Source organism: Artibeus jamaicensis, unplaced genomic scaffold (assembly GCF_021234435.1).
Source record: "Artibeus jamaicensis isolate MK-2021 breed Jamaican fruit bat unplaced genomic scaffold, CSHL_Jam_final contig_354, whole genome shotgun sequence".
Classification (NCBI taxonomy): domain Eukaryota; kingdom Metazoa; phylum Chordata; class Mammalia; order Chiroptera; family Phyllostomidae; genus Artibeus; species Artibeus jamaicensis.
The window spans coordinates 35,120,186-35,133,698 of NW_026521803.1; the positions used below are offsets into that span (position 1 = coordinate 35,120,186).

The 13,513-nt window shown below is 45.7% G+C and overlaps 1 protein-coding gene across 4 annotated transcripts in view; it reads left to right on the plus strand.

The window, feature by feature from the left end:
* The window catches only part of WDR7 (WD repeat domain 7), a 292,206-nt gene extending 279,224 nt beyond the window's left edge, over window positions 1-12,982 (plus strand). For 3 of the 4 annotated variants that reach the window (XM_037151997.2, XM_037151995.2, XM_053664156.1), the window contains 2 exons: window positions 3,795-3,899; window positions 10,264-12,982. In XM_037151997.2, coding sequence (XP_037007892.2) covers window positions 3,795-3,899; window positions 10,264-10,467 — 309 coding nt within the window. In that variant the 3' untranslated portion in view covers window positions 10,468-12,982. The remainder of the gene's footprint in view (window positions 1-3,794; window positions 3,900-10,263) is intronic. The other variant, XM_053664157.1, reaches the window with a different exon arrangement.
* The last annotated feature ends 531 nt before the right edge of the window (window positions 12,983-13,513 follow it).

A 13,513-nucleotide genomic window follows, 5' to 3' on the forward strand; every position in this document is an offset into this window, starting at 1 on the left:
GGCAGCTGCATGTCTAATGCCAGAATAGAGGTTCAAGTCCATTCAGGTGGTGCCTGCACAGATCTTACAAGTTCAGAGACTCTGAACAAAAGACAAAGGCAACATTTCCATTACACTGAAGGCTGAAGCACCTCTTAGGCAGAGATTGTAATGAACTCACCAGATGCACCAAATCATTCACAACGGCGCACTTCCCTGAGCTTCCCTGAGTGGTCCTTGCTTTCTTATAAGACAACAGGTCTGCATGGCAGCCGACACGGCAGTCAGTGCTCAGCAGTGCCCCTCTGTGTGGCTTCAAAAGGGCCCTGTGGGGCACCTGGCAGTACGGTGCGGCACGTGTGCACGCGTGCATGCGTCAGTGTGTTGTGATCTAAAATGCCGTTTCTCTTTGTCTGAAGTGGACTTCAAAGGAACTAACAAATTCAGCCCCGTGTCTCACAGGACCACAAACACAACAACAGAAAACAGGACAATGATTAGTGGAATGAGCAGGAAGTGTTTATCAGCAGACACGTAGAATGAGCATGAATTTCATTCTGGGTCTCCTGGCAGCAAAGTGAGAACATGTTAGGTTACGTAATTATTGTCACATGATAAAAGAAGGCAACAAAATTGATCTGGAAGGAAACGTTTTCCTGGCAGAAAATTCCAAGATGAACTTTAATTCATAGGATCTTCTATCAGACATTTAATGAAGAGCATCTTCAACTGAGACAGAAGTATTCACACTGATATTTTACATACCAGCTCTCTGTAAGAGATGAAGGCATAATAGGAAGGATTCCCTGAATACTTTTCTGAAGGAGCCTGTGTGTCTGTCTGGTTTTCCACCCTTACGACAGGACTAACCCAGCTGGTCTTGCAGAGTGGTGCCTCAGTGTGGCCATCGGGTTGGTGCATCCTCTGGACTTGCTGGTTTCTAGCCCACTCACTGCTGTGTTCTCTTACTGTCTGAAGTGCATTCTGGTTGCTGATCAAGGACAGATGCTGATGTGAAGGAGGCAGGCTTAGCATCCTGTTTTGAGATTTTGGAGCCCAAACTCCAAAGGAAGGATCATTCTGCTTGTACACAGAGTTGGGCTTCAGGGGATTGCAAAAAGGGCCAACTTTTCTCAGAGGAGCTTTCAATCTGCTCCCACTTTCAGTTGCACACTGGGACCCCAGAGCATGGAACAAACCATTGGAATCAAGTGCTTCTAGTGGAAGGGTTGCATTAAATGCCAGGAGGGACCAGGCAGGAAATAGGGGAGCCACGCAGCAAGTGTTAGGTACACAGGCCCTCTCTTGGGTCAGGGCTGGGACTGGCGAAGTGGCTGACGGGGCCACCTTCACTCGGCTCCGACTCATGTCACCACCGGTGTGAACTATGGTCCAGGATGGCCGGAGCTTCCAGTTTGGGGAAAGTCTAGAAATCTCTCTTTTACCTGATACCTAATGAATTAGAATACAGTCTCAGAACACATTCTTTAAAAACATTTTGCAAGCCAAACCAAATGCACCTGTAATTAGTTTCGGCTTATGGGTCTTCAGTTTGCAATTATAAAGCAAAGCCTTACTAATCAAATGCCTTAACCATAAAATAGCCTCAGATTGGCCCAGTTGAATTTCAGATTTGTAGCATAACTGAATCTTGATTTTAAAAAAATAATTAAAGCTTGACAGAGTTTTCCCAGTGAGCTCATTAAACTGACATAGTTAGTGGGAATGGTCATTTTCCCCCTTTTAATTGGTTACATTTTCCCCCACACCTATAGCAGTTTTCATTCTAATGTAGATGGTGTTGAGCTAATTTTCATTCTGTTGTAGGTGGTGTTGGTTTCTTGCAATAATTGTTCAACCTGCTCACCCTGTGCCCTGATTTAGCATCGCATTTGTGGGCCAGCACCACGGACAGTTCCCACGTCTGTTTAATAAGATGCCACAGTCTCATACCTGTTCCCCGGGGCCACCTGGTATTTTAGTGGATGCTGATTCTGGGGTGTACGATTAGGGGTTATTTTTGGTGTGTGTTTTTCAGTAAATGGTGTACTTAAGTAATTCAGATATGTGATTGTTTACATTTGCCTGGTCATTTTTTTCTAGTTTTATTGAGATGTAACACTGTACTTTTCAGGTGATGGTTTGATACACTTACAGGTTGCAAAATGATCACCACCTTGGCATTTAGCTAACACCTCCAACCCCTCGCAGACTGACCACGTCCTTTTGTGGTGAGAACATTTGAAATCTACTTTCTTAGCAACTTTCAAGTATATATGTCTGGTCACCTGTGAGTAAGAAGGCGTAACAAGTATTAATAGTGTTCATTGAAACCTTACTCTGTGCCATGCTTTGGGCTGAGTGCTGCAGATACAGTAACTTGTGTGACTGTCACAGTGCCCTTTGAAGCAGGAATCACCACTACCGCCATCATCATCCTTCCTACTGTACAGACACAGGTGCGCTGTGGTGAGGTGACTTGCATGCCTTGCCCGAGGTCCCACAGTCCGTAAGCTGTGGGGCCCAGGCAGCCAGGCAGACCGACTGAGCAGAGTTCTCACCAGCCCCAGAGCCCATGCCGGGGGCGGGGGGTGTCTTCTCTCTTGGAAAGCAGGCATCATTTGGGACCGCACAATGAGATCCTTGAAAGCCTAGCGAGAGCAAAGAACAGAATCCAAAGGGTGCTGGGGAACCTGCTTGTACCCCCCTCCCCCACCACTCCTTGTAATCACTCAGAACTGAGTTATGAGAAGAGTCTTCCAGAAATTTACAGCAGGGGCTGGATCACATTGGCGAGCCTGATGCTTTCACCTGGATTCAAGGTTCACAATTCTTTAGCAAAAAATAGCCAATGGAAACAAACCTGCCTGGCACTGTCTCAGTTAAGGAAACATGTTTCTCTGTTCCTTTCTGGGCAAAGCCGGGATACCAGCCTAGAGCTCGGGAGCAGACTAAATATTGGTTAATTTAGCAGAGGTCGGGTCTAATAGCTGAGTATGGGGCATTGATACAGTATTAATACAGTATGCTAATTTGCTTAGTATCCCAGTGTTTTTGGTAACTTAATATTAAATTTTAGGATGATTTTTATTAGTAAAAACCTTTTATCAAATATCTAGTCTAAAATACAATGTCCTTTTAAAAAAAATTCATGTTTAAATCAATGAGAGCTATTTGGCAAAGGCTCAAAATGATCCCTGTTAACTTGTTTTTAATAGTGTCTGATTTATATATGTGGTCAAGCCTGCAACACATGTGTATGTGTGTTTCGTATGTGTGTGTTTACTAATTGCAGCCATATGCAGTTGAACACAATGTTATTGCTGGGAAATGAAGCATAAAGCATGAAAAATGTATCATTATGAAGGGGTGGAAATGATAGTTTGTAACTCCTTCCAGAACAGGGAGGTCACAATACAGCTTTGGTGATTTTTTCACTATAGATGAGGTGAGACTCTGGGTAGATATGGTGATCGGTTTCTTACCTTCCTAATTAATGGTAAATTCTTTCCTCTAATGGGCAGGGATGACTTAACACATTGGTTTTCCCATCACTACGTGCCTTTCCCTGGACTCACGCTGCCCTCCTGCTTGGAGACCGGCGGACTCCTCAGAACGAGACTGACACCCTTAGATAGACCAGCAAGAGAACTTGAGTTGCTTTTCTGATTTCTCTAATCTGGCTTTATAAATAAAATAAAGACTACAACAGCATCTAAGATCCATGATTTCTTTTCAAAATTGAATGCAACTGCACGCTCGGTGTGTTAGTTCTGTGGAATGCACACAATTCATGCCTCTGAATTGTGTTTCAGACGATCCATGGACACAAGGGACCGATCACCGCCGTGGCCTTCGCTCCTGATGGGCGCTATCTCGCCACCTACTCAAACACTGATAGCCACATCTCCTTCTGGCAGGTAAGCGTGGGTGCGACAGGGTCTCAGAGTGCACGGCGTGATCTGCCGGGAAAGGCTTCCTGGTACACCTGTCCGGCCCCTCCCTTCTTTCAGCAAGCACCCAGTGTTTATTGCTTGCTGACTGTGTGCCAGCTGCTAACATGCACCGAGGGTTCGTTTAGCAACTTGGAAAGAGGGAGTCCGCTCTCACAGAGCTCCCAGACTCAGGAAGCAGCAATTACAGTTCAGGGGGCACCTGAGCACAGGCCTCAAGGAGTAAGTGACGTCTGAGCTGAGCCTCACTGATGCTGAGGAAGGGTAGGAGTGGGGGTGGGGGTTCAGGGAGAGGGTGCAGCGGTCAGAGTCAGCAGGGCCCGGCGGTTGCGAGCACCTGGCCTGGGAGAGCTGGGCAAAGCCGCCCTCAGCCGTCCACTGACGCGGGGCATTCAGACCGCCTCTCTAGCAGGGCCCGGGATGGCGGGGGGCCTCAGGCGGCCACCGGCTTTGCCTTCACGTGCCCTCTGTCCCATCTCGGTTTCGCGTGCGTTCCCAGTCACTCACGTTGTGCTCTCCACTCCCGAATGACCCGCACATCTTTAAAAACCCGAGTGCCAGTGACTGACGTGAGAATGCCTGTGTGTGATTCCGATTAAAGTAAAGATTGATGTCAAACAGTGAGTTTCCATCCACACTGGAACTCGTTTCTGTTGTAAATAGAAACTGTCCCTGGTTAGCTTCTCTACAACCTTCGTCTTAATGACGTTACTCCTGATAATTACAAAAAAATTAAGCATTACCAACTCCCCGCAAAATAATGTTCATTTAAAATTTTGTTACCTTTACTTTCCTAGGATACAAGTGTTTTATGAGATTCAGTTTAATGCTTTGAAAGCTATAAAAAAAAGTTTAAAGACTTCAGCACAGCTTGATAATGGTTTTCAAAAAATCAGTGGCTAATAAAAATGTAAAACAGATACAATGAATTGCTTAATTAACAACATCCTATTGAAGCATGACAACCTCCAAATATGCCACAGACTTTTTCTAACTCTTCATCTGGTTTAGTTTTCCAGTTTATTATCTCATTATCCTTTCTTCCAGAATATAACTCCAGCATTTTAATCGGCTCTCATGACACCTTTTCCTTAAAACCCTCATCCACCCGTCACTCGTCCTGGTGGGCGATTAACTCATTCATCCTATTGAAAGCCCACACCCCAAGCCCCTTCGGTGTCCATAAACTGGGCTCTTGCAACAATGGTTCTTTACAGAGCCCACCCACCAGTTGTTTTCTCTGCGTGTGCCTCCCACAGTGGTCTCTTTACACCGCCTGCCCTTGGTTGCAAGTTTTGACTCATTTTCTGCTCCCCGTAATGCCGGAGGAGGGTCAATGTGAAGCCCCACCCGTTCATTCGCCATTTATCTGGGGTGGGGGTGCGAGGTGCTGGCCTGCACTTTAGGGACACCGAGTCACACTGAGTCAGTGAGTCACCGGCCCCTGCCTCTGGGAAGCTTGTGTTGTGACCATGCTTTCTTCTTCAGAAGTAACAAGACCCATCCCTGTCTTGTCCACCTTTACTCCCCCGCATCAGATATAATCCCTTCTATGGAGGAATTGGAAACGTTCTCCAGTACTTTCCTGAACTTCTCTGTGGTAAATCTTGTCCCCCTTACCTAGATGTTCAAGATTCTGTTTGGGTAGGTTTGTCCCTTCCCTGAATATCCCTCTATTTCTATCAGAGCTGCGGTCCAGAGCGTTGATCGAATTACAATTAGTACCCTTTCCTACCTGCACATCAAGGCCACCCATTATATTAAATGATGTCTCTTTGAGACACCTTTCCGTCTTCCAGTCTCTCGGGCTCTGGCTGTGGTCTTCTAGGCTTTGCTAAATGCACCGAAGCCTGCCTGCCAGTTCCCATGGCTTTGTGCACAGTGTTCCTAGTCCCCACGCTTGTGTGCAGACGCAATGGCCTTGTGTCGTTACCCGCGCAGGTGCCAAAGCAACTCGGGCCACTCCCAAGTCCTCGTTGCCCGAAACCCAGCATCAGAATTCAAAATGCAGCCTCTTTCCCACCTGCTTAAAGAATACCCAGATTGGCCTTGAACTCTAAGTGGAAGGCGCAGAAACATTATTTCAGCCTTGTCTCTTCCAGAAGTGTAGTGAGTTTTTATTTGAACTGAAGAGAGTCCAGAAAGCGGTGTTGGATTTACCACTGTTCTCCCCGAAGGGACCTGCTGATTTATTTAGATACATATTGTTTACTTCTAATGATGTATGATATAACACTTCTATATTATTCCAGTAAATGTACTGTAATATATTTTGAAAACTCGACGAAGTCTTATTAATATAGAACCTTACAAAAGCCATCAGCTATTAAAATCTTTGCTGAGAAATGAGTGTTAATGAGAAATATCGGTTGGATAATTATTCAAGTGAGACTTAGTAAAAGGTTTGCGTGCTGCATTACTTACACTGAGAAGAGCATTAAACATTTCCTGTTTTGATGAATTACGTCTGTTTGTGTTTGTATGTGCTCGGAAAATAAGCTTCACGGAACTGGTTTTGTGAAGCATTTTTGTTTTTATTTTTGAAAGTTAAACACCCTTTTATTGTTTATGCTGTTACAATTGTCCCAGTTTTCCCCCTTTGCCCCCCTCACCCCCGCCTGCACCCCCCGCCCCAGTCAGTCCCCACACCGTTGTCCACATTCCTGGTGATACACACATGTTCTTTGTGCGTCAAAAGATGCACAAAGTCCCTTTCCCTCCTTTCAGCCAGTCCCCCCAGGCCAGGAAAAGCCGAAGTTACATTTTAGTTAGTTTATATACCCAGCTATTGAACAATGCAATTTGTTCATCTTTCAATTCCTTTCAGCCTCCAAACGTGTGTCCACAGTTTGAATATTTCACTTCAGTGTATCCATTGACATTTGATCGAGGGGAGTTTAGTAATGAAACAGAACCATAATTCTCTCACCTAAAATCCTCTCACCGTAATTCTCTCTCACCATTGCCCTCTGACAAATAGGTGTTCTCTTGCATAACTGCTAATAGTACATTTGATGGACACTGGTTTCATTTGTTTTTACTTGGTCCGTCACATGATAGAATAGTATTCAGCCACTTAAAAAGGATGATGTAAATCTATGGTCATTAACATGAAATGATTGCCCTCAACATCTTGTTGAAGGAAATAAGCAGATTGTGAAACAACCTTTTAATATGAACCTGTTTATGTAAAACTCTTTTTTATATAATTTTATTTTATTTTTATTTTTAAGTATATTTTAGATAATGATATTACGGTTGTCCCACTTTTTCTACCCTTTATTTCCCTCCATCCTGCACCCCTCTTAGTTCATGTCCGTGGGTCATACACATAAGTTCTTTGTCTTCTCTGTTTCCTAAACTATTCACCTCCCCTGTCTGTTTTGTTCCTACCATTTGTGCTTCTTACTCCCTGTGCCTTTTCCCCCATTCTTCCTCCACCTCTCAAGATTATGAACAGTAAAATAACGCACTCACACTATCAGCAATTGAACCTAAAACAAAAACAAACTAAGCAAACAACTAGAACAGGAATAGAATCACAGAAATGGAGATCTCATGGATGTTTATATCAAATTCTTTACACTGGCTTCTCCTTGGGTGTGTGTGAGGTCTGGGAGGTGTTTGGCAAGTCCTTAGTGATCGTCTCTGAGAAGCGAGATGTCAGGGGAGCGTTGCTTTCTTCTTTCTGCTTATCTTTGTTATTTGAATTTTCCACAGTGAGTATCTTTGTAATCGAGAAAAAATTAATATTCCCAAATACTACAGCTCCAGCTAGTGTTCATTCACTCGAGGCTCCAGTTGCCCTCACTTTAGCAGACGTTAGTCACTGGCCCAAAAGAGCATTAATATTGAGTGACAAAATGATGAATTTTTTTGGTGCGGAATCTTTGATCAAGTTTCTTGGAAAGATTCATACTCACCCTTAGTGCTTCAGACTCATCTCCGATTTGAAAAGGTCAGAGGAATAAGCTGGTCCAAGGAGCAAGGAATTGTGGTTTGCAGGAGGGTCGTCATCATTCCTGCCATATGTGGCCTTATATACCTTGTAGAATGGGGCCCAGTCCTCCCTGGCTGCAGGCAGGAAGGCTGTTGGGCCCTACCTAAGGCATTTACCAATCGATTTATCGGTCATCTGAGGGATGGCTCAGCTTGAAGGGGAACCCAGATATAATAATGCACCTTTAAAATACCTTTCCATCCTAAAGTCCCAGTAAGATATTCTCCCCTTTCCCCCCTTTAGCCCTCAGCCCATCTCTTGGACATGCCTAAATTTTAGGAGAAGAATTAAAAATAAGTATCTGAGCATATTGTATACCCTGAGCACTTTAAGCCACCAGCAGAAATCAGGCTTCATACATATTTTCATAGAAAATCTATACAGAATGAAAAATACTTTGTGGTTGTTTATCAACTGAGAAATTGGATTTTTTTAAAGCACAATATGCCTGTTGGTGCCAGTTAATTTTAACCAGCAATTTTCTGGATCATTTGTATATGTTCTGTAAGAGGACTAAATTATTGTGTACTGTTACTTTTTGTGCCAGTGAGAACTATAAAATCAAGCTCACTGTCATTATTTATATCGAAACTCTTTGGAAACCTCCAGAAAGCAGTAAGGCATTAATTTTTATCTCTGTGGAGTTTGGGGGCAAAAGGAAGAAAGGAGGGTGACAGTGAGGTGCTGCCTGATTCTAAATGGGCCTGAGCTTCAACAGAAAGAGTTAATGATGACCATACATTTGGTTTTAAAATGTGACCTCGTACACTAGTGATTTTTTTCTCACCTCTGTGTTGTGTTCGGCACTATTATTAATGTAGTAAAATCAGTAACATTAGTCATCTTAAAAGGGTTATTACTCACGATGATTTAAATTGTGAAAATGTCAGTGGAGCCTGCACGCATCCTGCTGGAGACGCTGTGATTTACGCACGCTGACACCGTCCCGCTGCCGAGAAAGGCCAGCAAAGGGACGCCTCGCACTTTGCGCCGACCCAGAGGCAGAGCACGGCAGCAGCAGGAGCACGTCGGCCATGCCCGAGGATTTGCCGAGGTTCCCGGGTCGGCCATCCGTGTGCGTCGGGTCACGCTCTGCATGCTTCACACGGGTCCCCAGAACCTCCCTCGTCTGGACGGAGGGTTTAATGCAGGGAAGAATTAGGAAGGAAAACGAGTGCCGAGAAAAATCCCACCTGCCAGACCTCGTTTCTGATTTTCAGTGCGGTCTCCATGTGACTTGCAGTACCACAAAAGATGTACACTGGGGACACGCTCAGTGACATTTGGTGTCTAAAGGGCTCAGCAAACTCAGTCACTTAGACGATTGTTTACTGAGATAATGGACCTGAATACGCAGTTGTTCAGGAGCCATAACTTTCACGCTATTTCTCACTTATGTGAATGGGGGAAAGAAGCTGGAGTTCAAATCAAACCTGGAAAAGCTACCACAAAACAGAAAACACCAACTAACAAATTGCCAGTAAGTCATGACGTACAGGGTCTGGCACAAATAACGCCCCCATTTTTTATTACAAAATCTTTTATTACAAACGCATAAGCATGTAATTCTGTAACATAACAACACCACACTCAAGCTCACCCTATGACACTTCAGGTGAAGTGTTCAGATTGCGGTCCGTCTCATGCGTGAGGCATCCGCCAACCCTACCAGCCACGCTCAAGCAGGTCACTTCTGCCGGACCCTGTGTGTTCTCTTTAGCACGGCAGCAAAACAGTATTGAGATGTAGCTGGTTCTTGTTTCCCTGTAAAATAAACTAGAACTTTCCAGAGCCTGAATTGTTTAAAAGCAGGTGAGGGGGGCAGGTATTAGCAGAAGGAAATCAGGCATGGGGCTAATTTTGACTTTTGACCTTTGACCCAGCAGCCTCTCACTCTACCTGCTGCTCAGCCGGGCTTCAACTCCTGAGCTAATTGCAAGTCCCAGCACTTGCTTTGTGGACACACCCTTTCAGCACGGTTAAAAACAGAAAGGTCTGCAGGTGAAAATCCCCATAATTCCCAAACACTGTCTGATTGGACTGTTTTATCAACATGTGCAATGTGGCTTCCTTCTTAAAGACTGGACTTTGCTGCTGTCAAGTTCTGCCCACAAAGTAAAGTTTCTGTGTGTTTATGTCTTCTACCATACAGTGTGAGAACAGTTTTGAAAAGGACCCTTCAGAGGGTAAGCATACGCTCGTAGGTGGACGTGAGCCAGCACCGGAGGGGAAAGTGACCGCCACGTGTGCCCCTTGAACCCCTATGCGGGAGGGAAAGGGAAGTGGGTCTTTGTGTGACATGTGTGCTCTCCTGTCCCTGTGCGCCCCCAGATGAACACCTCTCTGCTGGGAAGCATCGGCATGCTGAACTCGGCCCCTCAGCTGCGCTGTCTGAAAACCTACCAGGTGCCCCCCGTGCAGCCGGCCTCCCCCGGCCCCCACAACGCCCTCAGACTGGCGCGTCTCATCTGGACTTCCAACCGCAACGTCATCCTGATGGCCCACGACGGGAAGGAGCACCGCTTCATGGTCTGAGGCTGGCGTCGCCGGCCTGCGTCTCGGCGCTTTCTGTTCCCCACACCAAGATCCCTCTGTCCTTGTGCTGGGGCTGGGTCACTTGTCCGTGCCTGGCTGCCCACCCGGGGCTTTCCAGGGGCACGGCCAGCTCTGTGTCACTTCTGCATGGTCCAGAACAGACGCCTGCTCCTGCCACCTCCGGGTTCAGAGGCACGCACAGAGCACTCTGCAGGCTGTGGCCCTTCTGTCACTAGGTCACTGTCCTGCCCCAGAGGGAGGGGTAGCCAGCGGTCCCTGGGAGCACTCCCGTGGCTTGTGCAGCCGAGCCTGAAAATCAATAAACACCATGATCACAGCCCAGCCCAGATGGGCGTTTTCCTCCCACCGAACCCCCTTTCTGAAGTGCTGCCCCAGCCTGCCCATTCTGACTGGGTTTGAGGTCACATGGCAGTCCTGATTGTCAGAATTATTTTCCTTTGCATTTCCTAAAACATACTATTGTTTACCAAGAAGATTCTGTGTTTACATGGGTTTTTTCCTTCAGCTGATTGTTAGGAAATTGCTCAATCGATTTCCTAGGGTGTAGCCACTACCTTCTTTATCAATAATACCTAACTGATCTGAGATTAATGAGAATATATTTAAAAAAACACATTTTTCCTTGTGGAAAACACAGTTTCCCAGACACCTAGCATTCTAAAATGCTCATATCCTGCTTAATGTTGGTGTATTTAGTAGTTTAAAAATAAAATCATCTCTGCTGATGATCTAGTTAATATCATTATCCAGTCGCTATAACTAATGTCTTGAACAGACCTTTGTAATAAAGAACCAAGTCTGGAAGCATAACACATGCCTGACAAGCAGGCAGCTGTGTCTGTCACTACAGACCTTTTTAAGAAAGAGCTCCCCCCCCCCCCCAGAAACTGTGCAGACCTGCAGTCCCCTGCTAGGACTTACGTCCACTACCATGTAACAATTCAGCCTTCAAACCACTACTGACCAATCAAAGGGAAACGAAGGCAGCATTTCTTTCAAACGGGCGTCCTGGCACATCAGCGACAGGGGTGCAGCGTCCGGGAGCATGTGCGGCAGTGTGCGGCTCCATCGGCCTGAGCAAAGCCGCCCTGAGTATTCATCACATGTTGGAGTCGGCTCTAATGAGGTGGCTTTTCCTGGTGCCCAGACTGCTGGCTCCTGCTCATAGTAATGGGGGTGGGATCCATAAAATAATAGTTTGTATGAACTGCTCCTAACAAACCTCGATCTGCATATAGCTGGGGATTTGGTTGGTTGGCCAGCAGATAACATGGTTTATGAATGCAGAAATATAAAGTGAGTTACGAAATTCAGAGAAAATGTGTGACGTTTACAGAGGACCCAAAATGATAATGGGAGCACTTAATTTGAAAAGCGTAGATGTCAGGGTTTACGGAATAAATAAAAGAGTAAGATCACAGTCCAGGAACAAATACACCTGTAATTTTATTGCAGCAGGTTTTTAAAGACCACTACACCAGAACACCTCTTTCCTCCTGACATCTACGGTATGTGGTTTCCGCAGACAGAAAACCTGTGCCTCTCCCTGGGTGCAGACTTTGGGTGTTCTTTCACAAGCGAACTTATGAACCGTGCATGTACATTGTATCTATACAGATTATATATGTCGTTTCCAGGAAGAAACCAAGAACTATACAGTGTAGGCTTTACTTGCGTGCTGAACACACTGCTGTTTGGCTGTGGGTAGAGAAACCTGAGGCCTCCCAAGTCCTCACGAGACCCAGCACGTGTTTGCTTCGTGAACTTGAACGGGGGTTAATTTATTCTGGACTACACAGGTGTGTTGGGATGATGAAGTGGGAGTACACCTTAGAGAATTTTTAAAACAAAGTGCTCAGTGCATCATCGGGAGAAAGGTGTGAGGCTGCAGGGCAGGCCACCACACACGCACGGATGGGTGACACACAGCATGGAGATCAGAACGACACCGTGAGGCCCGAGGGAGCGGCACACCCACGCAGGGGGCTGGACCAGCCTCTCATCCGTTGTCTGCAGAGTAGGCAGTTACTGGCCAGTAGAATATTCCGATTGCAATGCTCTGGGGTGGACGATGTTCGAGGGTTCGACGGGCGTCTCTAACTGCTGAGCTAATACCTGCATTTGTGTTTGCCCAAACCTGCCCTTGGCTGTGCTGACACCCGCCCGGCGTAGATTTGTGAGCCCGGAGCCCGGCTTTGTGTTGTCATTCCAGTGCGTGCGTTCAGTGGTTTGTTAATGTCATTGGCGCTGTGTTTGGACCTGTCCTCGTAAATGTGGAGGCATATGTGGCTTCAGTGACAGTTTACAAGCAAAAGATCACGTGACGTGACACCTGTATGAAAAGGTAACGATTGAACTCGCTGTGTACAAAGAGTGAATTAAAGTATCTGCCTCTCAAGACATTTCTTGATGACTCCACTTAATGAATAGGCTCTGTGTGTGCTGAGTGTTCCTCTGTATATACGTGTGTTAAATAAAACTGAATTTTACTGGAGATTGCTTTTCCCATTAAAACCATTATTCACTCTTAAACATTGCCCACTGAAATCCATATGCTTTCCCCCCACCCCCTCTCCCTTTGCTACCAAATTAAGCCTTCTGTTCCCATCTAATTATTCATTTCCCTGGAGAGCTGCGTCAGGAAAGGCCAACTTGTTCACAAAGGTCAGTAGAACAGTAAGGAAGGAAGCCCCTCTCCTGCACTGGCCAGTGAGAACCAGAAACACCCCTACCAGAAACTCAGCAGCACCCTCTGGGGTTCGGGCACGGGAATTGCATGCCTGTTGCTTTACTCTCTACCCTAAATTGCTCCTAAATAGACTGTTAATTGTACCAATTTCTATTTTATCAGATGTGATGATATAGGTTGGGCCCCTGGGGTGGGGGACTGGGCTGAGATCATGGATTCCATTTAATACTCTTTTGGAGTTGAATTGGAATCCCTGAGGTAAATGGGGGAATTGGTTTTCAAAAAATAGCAAGAGTAACAAAAGAAGTCATGACTCACAGAAGGATTGTACATGTA